The 19,434-nt window shown below is 40.7% G+C and overlaps 2 protein-coding genes across 2 annotated transcripts; one reads left to right on the top strand and one right to left on the bottom strand.

Annotated features, from left to right (window-relative positions):
• Window positions 1–315: 315 nt before the first annotated feature.
• On the bottom strand, window positions 316–7,450 carry ubl3b (ubiquitin-like 3b). The gene is made up of 6 exons (XM_074674830.1): window positions 7,266–7,450; window positions 6,624–6,734; window positions 3,614–3,722; window positions 3,027–3,113; window positions 2,212–2,289; window positions 316–1,953 (listed from the first exon to the last, which is right to left on the bottom strand). The coding sequence occupies exons 2-6, from the start codon at window positions 6,648–6,650 to the stop codon at window positions 1,901–1,903; spliced, it is 354 nt and encodes a 117-aa protein (XP_074530931.1). The 5' UTR covers window positions 6,651–6,734; window positions 7,266–7,450; the 3' UTR covers window positions 316–1,900.
• A 2,613-nt stretch (window positions 7,451–10,063) lies between these two features.
• foxo4 (forkhead box O4) lies at window positions 10,064–17,422 on the top strand. The gene is made up of 3 exons (XM_074674261.1): window positions 10,064–12,066; window positions 12,597–14,139; window positions 14,414–17,422. The coding sequence occupies exons 1-2, from the start codon at window positions 11,626–11,628 to the stop codon at window positions 14,109–14,111; spliced, it is 1,956 nt and encodes a 651-aa protein (XP_074530362.1). The 5' UTR covers window positions 10,064–11,625; the 3' UTR covers window positions 14,112–14,139; window positions 14,414–17,422.
• The last annotated feature ends 2,012 nt before the right edge of the window (window positions 17,423–19,434 follow it).

Raw genomic sequence — 19,434 nt, 5'->3', positions numbered from 1 at the left:
GTATAAAGTGTGTTGTACAGGTCGGTTACCTCTGAAGGCCCTCTGTCATCTACATCATGGGAATTCAAATCCTGTTTCAAAATGCAAATGGGCTTTGTTAGGATTTGAATCACAGGATGGATGTTAAACTGGTTGGTCAGGTAATGAAAAGTCTATCTCACACCTGTTTGATAATTAACTTTTATGCTTAAAATAAGAATAAATTCTCAGGTTTCAGCTTCTTCCTTTGAATATTTTCCCTTTTACCCCAAAATTCAGACAATGAGAGTAACAACTTCCTCCTTTTCCTGTTACGAGAGGAAAAAAGACGCAGAATTATTTGCCTTATTTAAAGATTTATTAATTTATAATACAAGCTTTAATGTAGACCACATTGTATTTTAGTTTTTTTTTTACATTTATTCATACTGAGCTAAACTTCATAGCAGTGACACTTATCGACATGAACACAAACCAAAGGACACTCAATGGAAGGAATCAAAAGGTTTCCATCTGTTTCTGAAGAAACTGAGCCCATCAACACTCCCAGTGCACCCCCTTTTTTAAGACCACATGCCCTCACTAGTCCTCATACAGTATGCCACGTGCATCACACACCCTCAGACACACTCACACACAAACTCACCCACACTGAAGTTGAACAAATACCTATACACAAGATAAAAATTGATATATTTAAATTTCATTATTAATGATATTACTGAATTCCACGATAAAAGGCAAACAAGAAGTAAAGACAGCATCCAAATGAAAAAGGAGGTGAAACACCACCTAGATTTTCCTTTTGACTTCATCCAAGTGGGAGAAACACTCCCTCTTCCTTGTTCAGCGTCCAATAGAGTGAGGGAGAGTCTCACGTCGACATGCCCCCTCCCTCTTATCTTCGACTGCTTCACCTGTACGTGTTTAACTGGCCTGCCGCGTTTACATCCGACAGTGTAGTCCTTTTAAGTCAAAGCCGGAGACACACGAGCAATCCATTGAATCCTCTGACACCATCTTCGCAGAGCTGACAGGAGGTCCAGCACCTTGTGCATCCCCTCAGGTGTTTACACAGCTCCTCCAAAATAAAAGTCCTTTCTCCATTGGTCCAGTTTCAGGAACAAACAGGCGTTAAGGTCATGGCACTAATGCCACCGGTGGTGCTGATACAAACCAATCAGTTCAGTCACTTAGTCAGCGAGAGGCAGAAACAGTCTCATGAGGAGGATGGCACATTTTCTACCATGAACAGGAACAAAAGTCTGTCCCTCTGACCAAGAAAACAGAATTAAACAGAAGCAATCTGGGGGAGAAGGTGTAATGAAACACAGTAAACACTTCTGGATTAAACTGGTTAAGTGCAATGAGAGGGTTAACACCATTCAGTACGACCTGGGGAAACATCCATAAGATTTAGTAGGGAAGGGTAATAGCCCACAAATCCTTAAGTCCTTTGTGATAATTCTTTGTCCATGACGAGAGAAGAGTTCCTGACAGCTCTGGAAAACGCATCCAGGAGCAAAAATGTCCATGATACTGTTCAACATCATGAGCTTCAGAAATTAGATTAATAACAGCAAAAATCTTAACGTATTAGGGCTTAAAGTCCAAACAAATTGGCACAAAATAAGGACTGGTGTTCCACCAGAGCAGGTATCAGCCCAAACCATCTCTGTGATTCATTTCTAATCCAGATCTGACAGGATGACAGGCTGGAGAGAACGAAGTGTGTGTGTGTGTGTGTGTGTGGTGTGTGTGTGTGTGTGTGTGTGTGTGTGTGCGTGTGTGTGTGTGTGTGTGTGTTTTTTTTATTTGTCATGTGTCTGTGTGCATGTGTGCGTGTGTGTATGTGTGTATTTCTGTGTGTGTGTGTGTGTATAGTTAGGGTAGGGGATAAAGCGCTGTCATGTCAGTTGCTTTACAAGAGTAGGCAGCAGTTGCTCTCTGTGGTTTTTTCTCTGTTCCTTTGACCTACAAAATTAAGAAACAAGACACGTGAGGTGAGATTAGAAAAAGCTGAAGTGTGAAGAAAGCAAAAATCACTCTGCAGAGTTTCTTTTTTGGGCCAAGAAGTGTGAGCAACAACAGCAACAATTTCTAAGAAAATATGTATGAAAGCAACTCAGACAGTGCCTGAGCTTCCTATTGATCCAAAACCAAAGTGTTGTGTTCTCTCACGCCGTTCTTACTGTTCTTTGACAGCAAAGAAAACAAAGATTAGTTCCTTACCATGAGAGTTGGGCTCTGGAAGAGTCTCTCTGGCAACCAAGTGCATGACAGTGGTCCGGCCCGCCGGCAGTTTTAGAGCTGTGAACAAAGAGAGGATTTATTGTTTCTGTTTTTTTTTAGATAAGTATTTTCCCCTATGATCCTCTCTTAGCAAAGCACATATTACAGTTCTGACACAGCTCCAGATCAGATCCACAAGCTGAAGGCTATCGGGGTGAGTTTATGTCTCTGTGAAGTCAGTCCCAGCCTCTAGTCACATCTTTGCCCCATCCTTTTACAGTGAACAGGCAAAGAGCTTGATCAAAGTACGTCTGACAGACTTTCATCACTCAGTTAATCTCACTCCTTTCTTTACCTGCCTATAGAATAGAGCATCAGGACTTTCAGAAACCTTTTTTATGCAAGACCCCAGTTTCTGATATAACAACATAGATCCTCGTCCCTAACAGGAGGGGATTTTCTTCAAGTTTTCAGGTACTCAGAAAAATGATCCGAGTAGCTAAATGTATTGAACACATTCAGCAATCAAAGTCAGATGAGGGATATTTACAGCTGTGATTTAAACTCAGACAGCTGTCAAGTTAAGGTGCAGTGGTAAAAATCTGGATGCTCAGTTTGTACTTCAGTATTTATCTAATTTTTCTTCCTTTATCACTTTCCTTTTTTTAGAAAGTGAGGAGGAAGTAAAGCATTTTTCCTATAGACAATGGTGAAGAAGCTACAAAATCCACCTCGAAGGTTGAATGTGTAAAGGTGGCATCAGCTGTGTTTAAAGTTATGTTGGTGATAGTGCCTCTGAGCAGAGACAACCATACCTCCTAGGGTAACGTTGCCATGGAGAAAGCGTCCCTGGAAAATGAGGCGCAGTATGCTGGGACTGCTCACCCTCTCCTCCTCCCATCCTGTCACAGAGTAGAGAAACATGACATGACACACCTCAGCCACACCCAAACTGATTCATCAGGGAGATTCTGACGTGTCTTTAAAATCTAACACTATCAAAGATATATCTTTGAATCTAGTAGATGTTTAGAAATCGAAGATGGTATCTTCACTAAAAAAATCGCAAGAGTTTAATTTTACAGCACAACACTGTAAGTAGAAAATGATTTTAAAAAAACCAACACACATTCAGACCTCAGCTGAGTGACAGCAGCTGTGACACCCATTGATAACCTTTCAGAGCCAGACTTACATACTGGCTTTCACAAAATCTTCCAACTCTACTCTTGTATAGCTTCTTTTTTCAGCACAGGACAATTTGCTCTGTCAGAGGAGCTTATACTGCTTACGTAGATTAGCATCAATACAAGATTTTAGCTCTATAGAATAGACTTTATTTCTCTAAAGAAATGAAATCTGTGAATCTACAGCACTTTAAACTGATGGTATCAACACATACCTGCAGGCCAGTTTTCAAACACGTGCTTGGCGATGTCTGTGGCCGAATCATTTGGGGAGAAAGTGAAGTCTTGGGTTTTTCCACTGACCAGGATGAGGCGCAGGTGCACCTTTAAAGACAAACAATAACAGATTAACCTTCGTCCACAGAAACGTCACATCAGTCAACACAAACACCAAACCTCCAATTAAGTTCTGCTTCTTCATTAGTGGTGGATGAATCCCTCAACTTCCTCTAACCTCTTCAGACATGAGGTGACCTTCACAGGGCTGTGAAGAGACAGGCATTCCAGTCTAATTAGATTTATCCACCGCAGATCTCCACCCTGTGACTGGGCCACTTCATTCACTGAGAGCTTACACTGAAGTGAGCCCCTGTTGCCAGAGACGACAACAGATAAGGGTGGGGCTGCGGGGGGAACACTGGCCCTTCAGTTTCAGGGCGCCACGAGCCCCTCTCCGGGCTGTCAGCCTAATGCGATAACCCCAGGTGTCCCAGACAGCTCTGGGCCACGTTATTAAATTTACATGGCCAGTGCATAGCCCCGAGGGGGACTGTGCATATGTGTGAGGGAGGGTCTGTAACAGCAGGATTCCCTCCACATTTTATCCTCTGGGCACTTACACAAACTAATCTGTTGAAAAAATGTTTCTTGTCCAAAATGCCTTCAAGGTCTATGTATGACTAGAACATCATGAGAGGCATAAAACCATTACACCACACATCTAAAGAGCGCTCAAACAACTAATCAATAAATGATCAGCCATAAAGATCTGCACCGTTCTTGTTAATAAAGCTGTCATTAATTTTTTATAAATAAAATGCTAAGCAGTGTGGCCTGTTCCTGCTTTTTCTGTGTCTAATGAGGTACACCAAACAAAGACATATGGACTCTCCAGACCACTAAAAGTATCACAACTGTCCTGAGGAGCTCTGACAGACCAAATAATTAGAGAAAATGTGGGGCAGGAAACTACTGAAAGTTAATAATCTGATAAATTCTGCCAAATTAAATCCAAAACATTCAGAGAACCCAACTAAAAAAAGTTATGACACAAAACAAATGAAAGCACTAGATCAAAAAACTGACTTCAGTCTGAAATCTTTTTGGAGTTTGAGTAAACTCTAAAAAACACAAAAAGCCAAACATGCACATTAGCACATTCCTTCAAACGAAAGTCATATCTTTATTTAAAAAGAAATAATACTGTACAGGGGTCTTCTACATCAGGTCAAGTGTTTGAAAAATAACAACAAATAAAGCCAGGGAAAAATAGACCAAATATTAAGGTCCTTTAAAAACCGAAAAATCCTCTAACCTAAATTATTGATTCATTTTTTAACAAAGTCATCTAATTTATGCAGCAGCAAGTACTGTTCCTCATTAATCCATCATTTCCCGTCAATCATTCCTGTACTCTCAAATATTACTATGCGAGAAAGAAAAACTCATCTAATTTTTTGGGGAGTATATATCTCCACCCAGGAGTCAGAACTGACAGGAGCGACTGATTTCCACGCTTCAAAAAGGTAGCACATGAACTTTCTTTGGCTCACAAATCACAGCAAAGAACAAAGAGACTTAACCACGAGGTGTGACGTCAGGGAGGAGCAGCCCTGCTCTCTGATCTGTTTACAAATACAGTCCTCCCTTGGTGGTCCTATGCCCTCCCTCCCCCTTTCCCTCCCCCTTTGAACTGAATAACCTGAATGTGGGGTTACATACCCATGTCATCATTAACAGGCTTTGCCCTCATCCCCATCCCTATCCCTTTCATCCCCTACAAAATAAAAACAAAGTCAAATCTGCCTGGTTTCTCATGGCAACATCCAGTGAGGTTCTCCAATCCAAAGAAAGTAAATCCCCTAAACTGTGGTGTATCGCTTGTTTTAAGGGTTAACCGAGCTACAAACAGCTTATCCATTCTTGATCTTGGTTTGGTTTCCTAAAAACATTTGACCAACCACAACACTTATGATCTGGGGTAGCTGCCAAAAGAGATGAGCCATCAAGTCACTTTTTGCCTTGTTGTGCTGCTTTCACCTGACGTAGGTGTTCAAGATGAAACACTTCATCTTTGTTGTTAAGTGTATTTTTATATTCTGAGGCGGTGAACATATGCTTTAACAAATGTGTTTTAAAGCACAACACTAAGCAACACAGCAACACTGAGATTTATCTGCCAGCTTTAAGCCAGATCAGAGAATTTTTGGTTCAGGTTTTGTCTGACCAAAAGAAAAGAAGAACATAAAAGCAGAACACAGCTTACCAGCCATCGATGCTTGTTTGTTCTCATTATTTTTTAAATGTTTCACATTTCGTTTTTTGTTTTCAGTGTAATGTATGTATTTTTGTTTTCTTGATTCTTGTACAGTGTCTTTGAGTACCTTATACAGCACTACGTAAATATGATGACAATCATATTGAATTTATCAATCAAGCAGTGATCCCCATAATACATTTTAGGCTTAAAAATGTCAAACAGACAAATAAACTTCTAGGTAGTGATTTATCCTTTTCTTCAAGGGAAATAACGTTCAAAAGTATTTCTGCAGGTAAAACAGACAGAGGTTTGGATTAGAGGTAAACTGAATCTCTATTTAACTAATACTTCCCTTTCTCCCCTGTTTTCAAATGAGTGATGTCCATTCCTATGGTGGGGGAGGACGGTGACCAGGATTTATCAAGAGGCTACAATCAATTGGCGTCTAAACCTTGAAAGGAAAGTAGGGCAACGTTTTAACTGAGATTAGACAGATGGTGTTCACAGGACAGCAGTCACTGTCCTGGCTAAGTGTTAGTGCATTGTGGCTAATCCATGATTCCCCCTCCTTCCCTTGTGTTTAAACTGAAAATTATTTGAGCTGAGGTGAACATTTATGCAGAGTTATCACTATTATAGTCAAATAAAACACCCCTCGGCACGGAGTCGACAGACGGTGATAAACACACGAGTGTTTTTATTGGAACCTCACTTGGAAGAAAGGTGATAACCCCTCAGCCACTTACCATATCAAGATCCCTCTGAGTGGTCATGGCTCGGTGAGTGTGAGGGCCGTGGACGTGGATCAGAGAGGAAAGGACTGGTGTGCTTCAGCTGCGGGAGACGGGGCCAAAGCCCTGACACAAACAACACAAACACTGTGAGGCTGCTTCTCACTGCCTGGCACCATCACTGCACTGCATAATCCATTATCCAGAGAGCTAGCACCTCGCTAAGGCTACAGTCTGCATCGGAACACTTTCAGTCAGACACCGAACATACACAACTATAAAAACAGACTCACTGCATCACGTATGAACGCATTAATGTAACAAACGTAGCTTGTCTGTCTTTAAAGCTCATTATCCTAGCCCCTCCAGGATTCTGTTAACGTTAGGCTAATGACGCTAACAGGCTAACGTTACTTATGTGGTTTGCTGTTAATCCACCGACTAAAATGAATAAAATAGTCGATATTGCTGTGGTGAGACACATATCCCGTCAGAGCACTACTCCGAACATCGAGTTTCGTCCTGACAAATGTCGAAGCTAAGCTCAGCGATTTGAGAAAGCCTCTGCTATCCTTACCTATAGCTAAACTATTAGCCGCTGTCGCCTGCTGGCTGCGGACACGCTGTAAATGCACCTTTTAGTCCTTCCCACCTTACCTGCATCTGATAAATATGAAGAAATCTTGCATTCAGTTGGGATGAAGAATCTGAAGTGTGAGTTTTTCAGGTAGAAACCATCGAGTGTAGACTGAAATCGTTGACTGTGGGTATCGGTAGCTAATGGACGGGAAGACGCCGGATGTCAGCTGGTTGTAAACACAGGGAACGACCGCGCAGGCGTCTGGGAGTTGAAGTACGAAACTAGTCATTACAGCTTTGAGACGAAATCAATCATGTTTTTAGAAATTATCTACTCATATACATTCAGTCAAAACTGTGTTTCCTATATAATGCACTCAACGTGTATTTAAGCTTACAGTTAAGTCTACATTAAACAATGTGCCCAAATGTTATAAGATAGAGGGATTATTTAGTGGCCTGGAGGGTTTAGGGTCATGTTGTTGGATTTCAGTATTCATCAGCATTTATAAACTAACACCTTAGACTGAGGAGACTGAGGTCGTTTGAAGTGTGCAGGACTCTGCTGATGACATTTTATGACACTGTGGTAGCTTCTGCTCTTTTCTACGCAGTGGTCTGCTGGAGAACAGGGAGAAAAGAGAGAGAGAGACAGAAAGACTGAAAAGACTGGTCAGAAGGGTCAGTTCTGTCCTTGACTGGTCCTTTGAGTGCCTCAAGGAGGTGGGTGAGAGGAGGATGCTAGCAAAACTTTCAACCATTATGGACAACCCTTCTCACCCACTGCATAAGACTACGGGGTCTTTAAACACATCCCCTCAGCAGCAGACACCCACCCTATAAAGAGGAGCACTACTGCTGGTCATTCTTCCCATGTGCAATAAGATTCAACATCATCCTCAGCTCATCTTCCTGATGCTAACATTACTAAACTCACACCGTTATGTCATCCATAACACTATTGCATGTCTTTTTTTTTTACACACATTTTTATTATTACTACAACTTTTTTTTAATTTAAAACAAGTTTTTACATATTGCAAATCCTTTAATGTTAAGTTTTCATTACTGTCTTACTCTATTGCAATTTGTTTCGTTCTTTTATTTAAGCTGCTTTAACAAAACAATTTTCCCCTACTGGGGATCAGTGAAACAATATTTTGCTCTAGTCTTCTCAGGACTTGATATCTGAGGATTCCCTCTGTTTTCTTAGAAGTTTAAAGGTGTTGATGCCACCAGAGATCACATGTAAATATACACACATAAGGGGATCCAACTTGTGGGACACAGGGATGCAAAACAAAGCAAAATGTTAACTTCTACATGAAACAACTCAGCACTGGTGAGTTTGGTCCTTTCCAGTGCAGGATCCAAGCAACATTTTGTTTCTGGTCTTTCAACCTTTAAGTCTGGTGTTCAGAGAGCACAGAACTAAGTAAAGTAAAATAAACTACTATCTCATCAGGCAAATATACAAAAAATATATATGGAAGCGTTACATATAATAATATCACATTAAATAGAGTTACTGTGCAATAAAGGACATAAAGTAAGACAGCCTACAGTAAGATATGGTAAAGCCGGTTGAAAATAAAGCTTTTTTTTTTAACACACACACACACACACACACACACACACACACACACACACACACACATATATATATATATATATATATATATATATATATATATATATATATATATATATATATATATATATATATATATATATATAAAATAACAATAATAAAAATGAAATTAAAAACTCTAGAGGTCTGTCAGCCCCAAAACAACCGGTATTTACAGAAAGATAATCATTAACAGAACCACACTCCATATTTAGAATAACAACTCTTATCAATTTGTAACTCCTGATGTAATTACATAATCCATGCCAATGAAACAAAATGTCCAGAGATCTTCTGTATCAGCACTAAATTTGACCTTTGCCAATATAAACTACAGTTTTCTCCACAGCGGATCAGTGTGATAAAAAGGTTGAATCACATTTGACAAATGTTGTTGTTAAAAATACAGTTTGTTGGTGTATTGGCCTGATGTGTCAGTTTAAAATCAACTTTTATGCTTTGGTGTTACTCAGGATTTGAGAGTATAACTTTAAAAAGTTGCATGTAACACTAGAAATGGCCATAAAATTATTTAGATGTATAAGTACTTACATAGAAGTATTTAGGTCAAGTGCTGGCGCTAAAATTCTACAGTATAAATGACCTTTATGATTATTGCAATATTTGTTTAAGTTACTGAGTGAATAAAAAAATGAAAAGTTGGATTTCCTTAGATTCTTTTTTTCTTCTGCTGCAGCATAGGTTACAAGATGACTATGATGGGGATCTAACCGTTTCGAAGCAAAGATTTGATTATTTTCTAAATATGGCAAAATGTAATTGTAATCGGGTTATTAGTTTATCTGTTAATTTAAATGACAGTGGTACTATATGATATAATGCTTATTTTTTTATTGACCCTTCTGTTCACAACATTCTGGGAGACACCACATCTTTACCACAGCTATAATGACAAGAAACAAGCTGTAATTTTTACACAATTTAATTTATTGTAAATTCAACATATCAGTAGCCTACTTGATCCTGAAAATTTTTATAAGACTATTTTGATTAACTATGTATGGTTTTGCTGTCCAACTGGTGTGGTCTATTATTATCACTACTGTAATTGTCAGTAACAGGCTACCTTAAATGCACTTAGTGTGACGAGGACTTAGCACACTTTTTAAACTCTTACATAATGACCAATTACAGGGACATGTTGCACTTACAACCGGTGTTTACGCCGATTCCATCACATGAATGACTTCGTTTCCCAGAAATCCTCTTCGCGCAGGCGCAGAACGTGTTGCTTGACAGTGGTAAACAGACGTCAGAAGGGAGTCTTCGCCTCGAGTCAAAACAAAACAAAACAAGTCAAAAAGATAGAGAAGAAGATGATATTTGAGCGGCTGCAACGATAGAAAGTTTGGCGGAACCTTTCACTGATCAAGAATGGCTACTTAAAGGAAGTTTTCGGGAATATTTCATGGACTTTTCCGCGGATAGTAAACTCTGGAGTAGCAAGAGCTTAACCAGCTAACGTTACGGTGGCTATCGTGCTGTTTTCAAAGTGCGGCGAGCTGGAGCCGACAGACCTCTGGAGCGACAAAACTTCTCTTAACACCCTGGAATTCGCTTTCTAGTTCGTGTACAGGGACTGCGGGGAGAATATCCGCTGGGCTCCGGGCCTTGGTGTAGGGCTTTGACGGGCGCTTCTTCGAGCATCGTGTGCCGCGGCAGGAGTGTGGAGAAACATGGCAGATGGTGACATGCGCCTGGCCGCAATGTGGCGGATCGTTCAGACCTGAAGCACGGACTTTACTAAGGCACATCCCTGAGTTATTTTACCGGTGTTATTGAAACATCATTTAACCCGAAGCTTGAGCCAATCTGTCTTTCATTGTACGGCACAGGGCTTTGGTATTTTTTTTTTTAGTTTTTGTTGTTTGTTTTTTTACAGCTGCTCCAATATATAGGCCAAAGAGACGGCGACGGTCATCGTCTCACTGCTGTTTTAGATTTTTTTTTCCAGACAAAAGCGTTTTCAAATAGTCAAAGGTTGTACAAATTCCTACTCGGCGCTGGTTTAACCCGAGTCTATTTGTGGGTTTATTTCAGGATATTTTTTAAAGTTTTGGTTGAGGTTTTGCGGCTTGTAGAAAGCTCTGACATCACGTTGTTTACAAGTGGAGACGGACAGGGGCTGTCCTGAGAAGCTCCTTTGTAACAGTAGCTAGTTAATCCCTGCTGGTGGTCTACACACTGCAACCATTTTTAGTCAAACCCTGGGTTCATTTGTGTATGAATTGACATTTGGTACAAAAAAAAAAAAAATCCAGAATATTTTAAAACTTTTGAAACTTTCAATTTTCACATCAAGGGGATCCGTGCTGAAGAATCTGTTTACAACCATAGCTCACTCAGAAATATTTCCTTTTTTTCCGACAGGAATGGAAATATTTTATATCAAAACACTTGGAAGATTTTGTCGTTCATCCGAAGGTCAGCGCAAACCTCTGTAGATCCAGATGTTTTGGTGCTCTTTGCCACTCTGCCACTTTTGTTTTTTATTACGTTCAAACAAAGAGACTCTTCTCCATTCTACATAAATCGCAAGGTTTATGATAGTTACTATTAAGGAGATTATTTGGGTTCCCTAATCTCCAATCTGAGGATTAACCGAGGCCATTGGTGTGTCCAGATTATTACGTCTCTTTTCTAGGCCTCTCTGTTTACACCCCGCAGTGGCTCAAGCATATTGTTTTTGTCAGGACGTATCGTCCGCTCAAAGTGAACTGTAATTTTTTAAGTTAGATGTTTTAAGTGGTTCACCTCTTCGGTAGAGTGGACGTTCAGAGGACCGTCATGGAGGACTCGCCAGTGCCCCCGATTGACCCAGATTTCGAGCCACAGAGTAGACCCCGTTCCTGCACGTGGCCCCTGCCTAGACCGGACATCTCGGTTGTCAAACCGGAGGGGGCGGATGGCGCTGAGTCCGCTGCTGGGACCCCGCCCGCGGATGAGGAAAAGCCCGAGCCACAGCAAATCGCCTCCGAGCCGGAGAAGGCTGCAGCGGCAGCGGAGGGTGGGGTCGGAGCCGGTGTGGGCGGAGCCGGCGCGACGCCCCGTAAAGGATCATCCCGGCGCAACGCGTGGGGGAATCAGAGCTACGCAGATCTGATTAGTCAGGCCATTGAAAACTCACCTGAAAAGAGGCTGACCCTGGCACAAATCTACGAGTGGATGGTGAAAACTGTGCCTTACTTCAGAGACAAAGGAGACAGCAACAGCTCAGCCGGCTGGAAGGTAAGACAGTGTCAGAGTGGTGTTCGTTTTCACTGCACCTTTCAGGAGACGGAGGATCACTAAGTGTCTTTACTTTATTTTTAATTAAAAAGGCATTTCTGTGGCTGTACAGTCTGAGGAAGTTCAAATTCCATTGCAAAAAACTTTTCTAATTTAATTGCATGACTCATAATAATATTTATTATTGTTTTAATGGGTAGCACTAGTATTGGATTGAAGTGTAATGATGAAAATAATACGAGGTACAAAAAAAAATAAAATAAAAAAATAATAAAAAATAAAAAAACATAAATAAATAAACAAATAAATAAATGGAGTTCTTGTGATTTAATGACAATGTTGATCAATGTATCAACATTTGAGAATATGGCACTGAATCTGCTTTAGTTTTGGAGAACTGATTTATCACTCTTGCATCTCCAAAGGTGTTGATTTTGCAAAGATTGAGAAGCAAATGAAATGATGTTTACCAAGAGGAAGCCCTTGTTGTTTTACAGCTAATTTTTTTCATTCTTTTCCTTTTCCTTAAGAATTCCATTCGACACAACTTATCACTCCATAACAAGTTCTTGAGGGTCCACAATGAGTCAACAGGAAAGAGCTCCTGGTGGATGCTCAATCCAGAGGGAGGGAAAACTGGTAAAGCGCCTCGTCGCCGGGCGGCCTCAATGGACAACAGCAGCAAGCTGCTAAAGAGCCGTATGAGGGCCAAGCAGACCAAGAAGGCAGCAGCAGGTGGCTTGGGAGTAGCTGGAGGGGCTGATGGCAGCACAGGCTCAGGTGGGGCAGATAGTCCTAATTCGTCTCAACAGTTTCCTAAATGGGCAGTAAACAGCAGCAGTCCCTCGTCCCGTGGAAGTCTGGATGATGCTGACATGTGGACCACCTTTCGCCCCCGTACCAGCTCTAATGCTAGCACACTTAGTGGACGCCTGTCACCCATTCCTCCTGTACAGGAAGATGACGATAATCTGCCTGAGGACTCTCTGCTGGGGAGGTACGCAGCCAGCAGCTTAACCCCCACCCTCACAGAGACCCTGATGGAGGAGCTCGATCTGATCGATGGCCTCACCTTGATGACTGGGCCGCAGGGAGGAGCAAGTCCCAGCACAGCTCCACCAGCACCTCCCACTCCACTGCCCTCTGCCTCCACTCTGCTGCCTCGTGGCTCCAGCTTCCCCTCCTTCCATCAGCTGCAACCATCCAGCGTCCCACAGCCCCCCTCACATACTGGGACCCAGGCCTCCATTTCTCAGTGCAGTCCTGCTGGCAAGGAGCCGTCAACCTTTAGCAACTCCCTCTTCAACCCCATGCCCCCCTCCAGCTCTCGTGGAAGCAGTCATTACAGCACCCACGTCCCCTCAAGTCTGGAGGCGCTGCTCACCTCTGACTCCCCTCCACCCAGTGATGTCATGATGACCCAAGTGGATCCTCTCATGCCCAGTCCCGGAGGGGTGGGCCTCATGGGCATGGGATCTTCAGTGGTAGGCGTTGGGTCCAAACCCAACCAGCTGCTATTGGGTAAGAGCCTTAAGCAGAACACAGTGACCCCTATGGGTCTGCAGGCCCAAATGCAGCCACAGCAGCACCATCTTCACCACCAGCAGCAGTCGCAGCACCACCAGCAACAACCACAGCCACAGCACCAGCACCAGCATCACTCTCCCATGGGCTTAGGGATGATCCTTTCAGGTATGTCTCAGGACCTGTCACAGCTCTCTGTCCTCAAAGCCCAGCACGCCACGGGGCCAGCTGTGGGCTCACATCACGGGGCGCCTGTTGCCTCAGCCAATCCAAGTGTGAGTCTGCAGGGAATGAGTCCTTTTGGAGCTCCACCCTGCTTCCATCCCAGTCAGGACCGCCTGCCCACAGACTTGGACATGGACATGTTTACTGAGAACCTGGATTGTGACGTTGACTACATCATCAACAGTGACCTCATGGACGGAGACGGCATAGACTTCAACTTTGACCCCATACTGCCTGGAGGCCAAGGCTACCCGGCCACCACACAAGGCTCCGCCCACAGCTGGGTGCCCAGCTAATCTCCCAGCTGACCACATGGTTAGCCAGGTACACGACATATAATTCTAATGTTTGTGTAATTCTTAAAAATGTATTTCAATGTATGTTTTTTTCACTTAGAAACTTTTAAAGATTACAAAAATGTGTAACAGAGTGGAACGCCAAAATGTTTGCTCGCCGGATGTTTACTTCTTTTAGCCTTTAACTTATAGGTATTTGTCAGTGACCAGTCATAGTTTGAAGTACATCACTTATGTAACCTGATTTGTGAACCAAGTCAGCAACACCACCAGTGACAGGTTTTTATCATCTTGTCTTGCAGGAACTAATCTTCAATCAAGATAACCTCACTGAATAATCGATGCATTCCTCCTCCCTGCTGGCTGAAGATAACTATTTTCAAATACGATGCTTCTCTCAGACTGTAAAGACAAACCCAGACCTCACCTGTGTCATGTGCCAAGACATGCAGGGACAGGGAGGAGATTCAGGCTACTATGCACAGTTTTTTTTCTTTTTTTTTTCTTTTCTTTTTGTAAAATATAATCCAACAGTTTGGCTGCTCGCCAGTTTTTCTAAACCTGAACTGATAATGTTTAAAGATGTGTGACGTAATATTTTCAGAGTGAAAAGACAAATCATTGAGTACCCATTGCCGGGAGTTGTTGTTTCAGTTTTGTTACACCTTTAGGGTGGATATACGGTACTTGATGGCTTTGGTATCGACAGCTCAGATATTTTGAGAAGTGGCCAGACCAAATGCCGCGTGATGGCCTGTGTGAGGTTCACACAGAAATGAGTTTCACCTTAGGGAGTCTGAGGGATGTTTACCGTGCTAAGAGCAAATGGAGGTTAAAGACCAGATGACTGGAGGTATAAAAAAGTAGGCTCAACATCTCACTTAGAATTTGCATCCAGCTTTAAGTTTGTAATTTAAAGAACGTGATGCTTTTTTTTCTCCAATAAGGTTTGATGATTGAACAGTTAAACAGAAGATGTTTTTGCACTTCGGCATTTTTGGTGTTTTGAGGTAGACGTCAGTTAGAGGGTGTGTTTTCATTTTTTTCATCTTTTTAAATACCTGATGTGCAGTTAATCTAACAAAATGAAGAAATGTGATTGGTGAATTTTTACACGGGGCATTCAAGGGTTTAATGTATTTGCCAACAAGTGATTGGTTGGCCGAGTATTATCAGATAGCAGTATGCCTCCACATTCAAATGCTCTAAATGTACGTTCTTTTCTCAAGCATGTGCGTCTCTTAAAGCACTTAGGCTTTCTGCGACACAGGAACCCGCAGAGAATAATCCAGGTTAGGTTAAACCATTTCATTGAAAGAGAATCTCGTAAAACATGTAATGCACATGTTGCACATAAACATGATGACACACTATGCAGATCTATCAGGAGAACTAAATGAAATCTTGAAGGAAATTGAAATCACTTCTTGAAGGGTTTGATACTTAATATTTTCCTGATATTTTCACGTGTGAGAGTTTTTGAGGGCTTCATGTCAGAATATCCTCTCACTTTAAATATTCAGTACTTCAGTTATACAGCTCATGAACTTCCTTCACTGTTTAACAAGTGAAAAAAGAATATAGTTGATCATAGTTTTAATATACAGTTGAGATGGAGGTGATAAAGGAGATATTAATACATATGAATATATTACTAATAACAGGTGATGCTTTTTTTTACATTGGAAGAAGAATTTTCAGATAATTTCTAACGGTAATTTTCTATACTTTTATTTTTGTAAAGGATGAGATGCATGTAGATTTTTTACATAACCAAAGGAACACTAATATTAGCATTTGCATGGCATTTAGGGAGCGCTTGGGCCTGACACAGTATGTCAGTGTACATAAGCTTTGCAAAAGATGCACGCAACTCAAAAAATCTTGACTTTTGTAAGACGAGTGAGGCAAAGTGTATCAATACTTGACCATTTAAACTCAAATTCCCAAACCATCTGCCTCATTGTTTAATGCAATAATCATGCAACCAAGTAATACAGAAGAGCTGAACTGTGGCCGAACTCAGACGAAAAAAACTCTTATTGTATTCTCATCTCAAGACGAGACTAACACAACTGTTACCTCTTAGGGTCACAAAGAAAGAAACTCGACAGGAAACTAATTCTGCACGGACATGATCAGATCTTGTGTTATAAGCAAAGAAACAACATATTTATTTTACACATTTCCCTGTTACTGCAGACTGGAAATCAAATTTGAAATGCTTTTGTTTTCCTGGAGACGTTTCGGTCAAGTTGATCTCAAATTTTACCCGTTTTAGTGAAATGTTTTCTAGATCTACAGCAGCCTGGTATAAGAACTAACTTGTCCTTTTTTAATGCCAATATTTAGAACACTATAGCATGATGTTTCTCTGTAGCAAGATACACTTTATCTTGTCATCTTACCCCCTTTAAGTATTGTTTCTTGTTTGTATTCAATGACTTTGTTCGTACCATTTAAGTGATGACAACTAACACCCCTGCAGTTGAACTCTTTATGTTCATCATTTCACTGTAGCTATGTGAATATTTTAGCCTCTGACTTGTAAAAAGCACTCTTTTTTTCACAAATGTGTTTTTTTTTGTTTTTGAATGGTGCTAGATGTCATCTGTGATGTATCCAGGAGTACGCCATCATGCAAAAGCGTGCATATCAGGTTCTTATAAATTCCCTGGATACAGCACAAAGATCTTGATTTGGTGTTGAATGGTGGCACACAATCAGCAGTCTTTCTCCCCCCCCTTTTGTTTTTACGTTGATAAGCATATATATACACGTATAAACATGATCTCTTTGCTCCAACCCCCAAACTGGTGACTTAGATCTGGAAACAGATGACCAGCGTGTTAAATTGCATGATTATTTCTTATTACTCGAAATCATAACATGTTACTATTTTAGTAAGTTGTATACGCAACAACCCCCCTGGTGTTATACTCCCTTTGTATTCCCCCTCTGTGTTATTTTAACTTTCTACATATGTTTTTCTTCAATTTTCTTTGCTAGAAATTAGTCACTGTAAGTTTGCTTTGACATTTAAAAATTTCCCCATTTAAAACAGCATTTTACTTTTTGGCAACAGGTGGGTTTTTATATCTTAATTTTCCCAAAGGGGAGGGAGGGTGGGGTGGACAGGGAATGCTAAGTTGTGCATAAGCCAATTATGTTTGTGGATTTTAATTAATGTTGATAGTTTCTTTATTTCTCTCTTTTCCCCCCTTCAAGTTTTTTTCCTTCTCTTCATATTGTTAAGTCAGCCAGAGATGACAAACAGTTCTGAACAGCAGAAATAAATTCAATAAACTGTTTAACCCACTGTTTCTGACTCTTATTGTATTTTTAAAGGGACCATGAATGATATGGTGCAGTGGTTTGTGTTTTTACCTCGCAGCAAGAAGCTTCCTCTTTTGAAACCTTGGTCATGCAAAGTTTGCATGTTCCCCCTATGCATATGTGGGTCCTCTTCGGCTTCCTCCCACAGTCCAGAAACTCTCACAGGTTGAACGCTCTCTCTCTGAATTGCCTTTAGATGTGAGTGTAAGAGAATGGCTGTCTATCTGTACATGTTAGTCATGTGAAGGACTGGTGACTGTCCAGGCTGTACATACCTTGCTTCTCACCCAGTGAGAGGAGGAACGGATGATATTAAAACAAACAAAAGAAATATTGCCATTTAGGACCAGTTTTCTTCTGCAGTACAGATAACAGTCAAATCATCATAGCTATGAAACAAAAGCCAAAAAAGTTTGAACAGAAATATTTCTTTTTGAAATGTATCATTACAACCATATAAACAAGTCATTGTTATATTTAAATGTGAATGTTGTGAGACACAAGGACAGAAACATGAACTACTTTCAACAACACTTCTTTATTCAAGAGTCAAACCCTGCATCTGTTTGTCAGTGACTCAAATGTTGAACATGTACCGTGTCAGGATGACTGCCTCAGGGAGCAAACCACCTCATATCACCCTTCTCTTTCTTTGAAGAAGATAAAATCACAGATTTTGATCAGATGTGACTGTGTTTGGTAAAATGATGGGCTCAGTGGAGTTTGTAAATGTTGTTTTAGAGCTTTTTACATCACATTCATTTTGTTTTAGAGATGTTTTAAGTCCTACTTTTGAATTATATGAAAAAAAAGGTTCATCGGCTGACAGCAAACTTAAATTCTCTGGACGTATCAAGCATTAAGTTTTTTTAAATATAGATCTTTAGGGGTGTGATATGTGCTGGTGTTGAGATGTGCTCGGAAGATGCAAAAGGCTTTATGAGACAAATTTGAATATGATTCAAGTTATGCTAACTTCATTGAATACATACTTTGACCCTCTGCCACTGAGGGGCGCTGTTGTCCAGTCTCATCTGAAAACAACAAACACAGAGGCTGCATATAGAAGCAGCTTTGCTGTAATACAAAATCCATCACTGCTTATGTGCCATGTTTGTCCTCCTACTTCTGTACCAAGAGCTGCTTCACATATTTTCATTAATTTAACCTCAAACTTCAAGTTAGATTTCATTTCACACCATCTAATACTCCTACAGGCCGTTCAGTTTGTGATTTGAGTATGAGTGAAAAATAACGGACCAGACAGCAACATCTGTGCTACACCCACAAACATGACTGCTACACCAGAAAAAACTTCATACCATACTGAAAATATTTTGATGCACTAGATAAGATTATAATTTTTTGGATCATTTGTATTATCAAAACTAGTTCACACAAGCGAATGATTTAGATGTGCTGTTTTCCAAAAAATGTTGTTGAAATCATAAGATGCGTGAACAGTAAAATAACAGCCCAGGAGAAATATTTGGTGGAAACAGGTCAGACACCAGACAGTAGTGAAAAAAAATAACAGGACACTTTATTTTTTTCATAGAGCTTTTTATAGAAAACATTTCTTCACATTTTTCAAAAAGAAAAAAACACTTTTTTTGTTTTGTTTTTCAACTTGTTCTCTTTTTTTAAATTATTTTTTATCTTTAAATAATTGTCCTTTTTTTACTGCTCAAGTTGAACATTTTCACATCCATCTGTGTCAAAGGCTCTTCGCTGAGTTGCTGGGGCTTGTAGAAAGTGTCTGACTGAAAACACGGGCATTCACAGGCTCAGTAATCTTAATCAGAACTGGTGCAGACCAAGTTTAGGAAAAGAAAAAAACAGTTTTCCATTCATGAGGGGAAAACCACAAGTCACACCAGCTGAGTGTTTTTATCTGCAGAGCCCGTATTCAGCCTCCAGTAGTCACATCCCTTCACTTCAGCAGCACTCCAGTCAGAGCCTTAAGGCACCTCTGTGTTAACAGCGC

Source organism: Halichoeres trimaculatus, unplaced genomic scaffold (assembly GCF_033239565.1).
Source record: "Halichoeres trimaculatus isolate MK-OKI-2021-1 unplaced genomic scaffold, fHalTri1.1 fHalTri1_scaffold_7, whole genome shotgun sequence".
Classification (NCBI taxonomy): Eukaryota; Metazoa; Chordata; class Actinopteri; order Labriformes; family Labridae; genus Halichoeres; species Halichoeres trimaculatus.
The sequence above is the reverse complement of the archived record's forward strand: the minus strand, read 5'-3'. Positions and strand labels throughout refer to the sequence as shown.

Excerpts from the sequence above, each read along its gene's own strand:
- ubl3b (XM_074674830.1), bottom strand. The coding sequence starts at position 6,650 with ATGACCACTCAGAGGGATCTTGATATG. Across the intron at positions 3,723-6,623 it reads CTCAGAGGGATCTTGATATG|GTGCACCTGCGCCTCATCCT; the intron begins GTAAGTGGCTGA and ends TTGTCTTTAAAG. Across the intron at positions 3,114-3,613 it reads GTTTGAAAACTGGCCTGCAG|GATGGGAGGAGGAGAGGGTG; the intron begins GTATGTGTTGAT and ends ACTCTGTGACAG.
- foxo4 (XM_074674261.1), top strand. The coding sequence starts at position 11,626 with ATGGAGGACTCGCCAGTGCCCCCGATTGACCCAGATTTCGAGCCACAG. Across the intron at positions 12,067-12,596 it reads ACAGCTCAGCCGGCTGGAAG|AATTCCATTCGACACAACTT; the intron begins GTAAGACAGTGT and ends CTTTTCCTTAAG.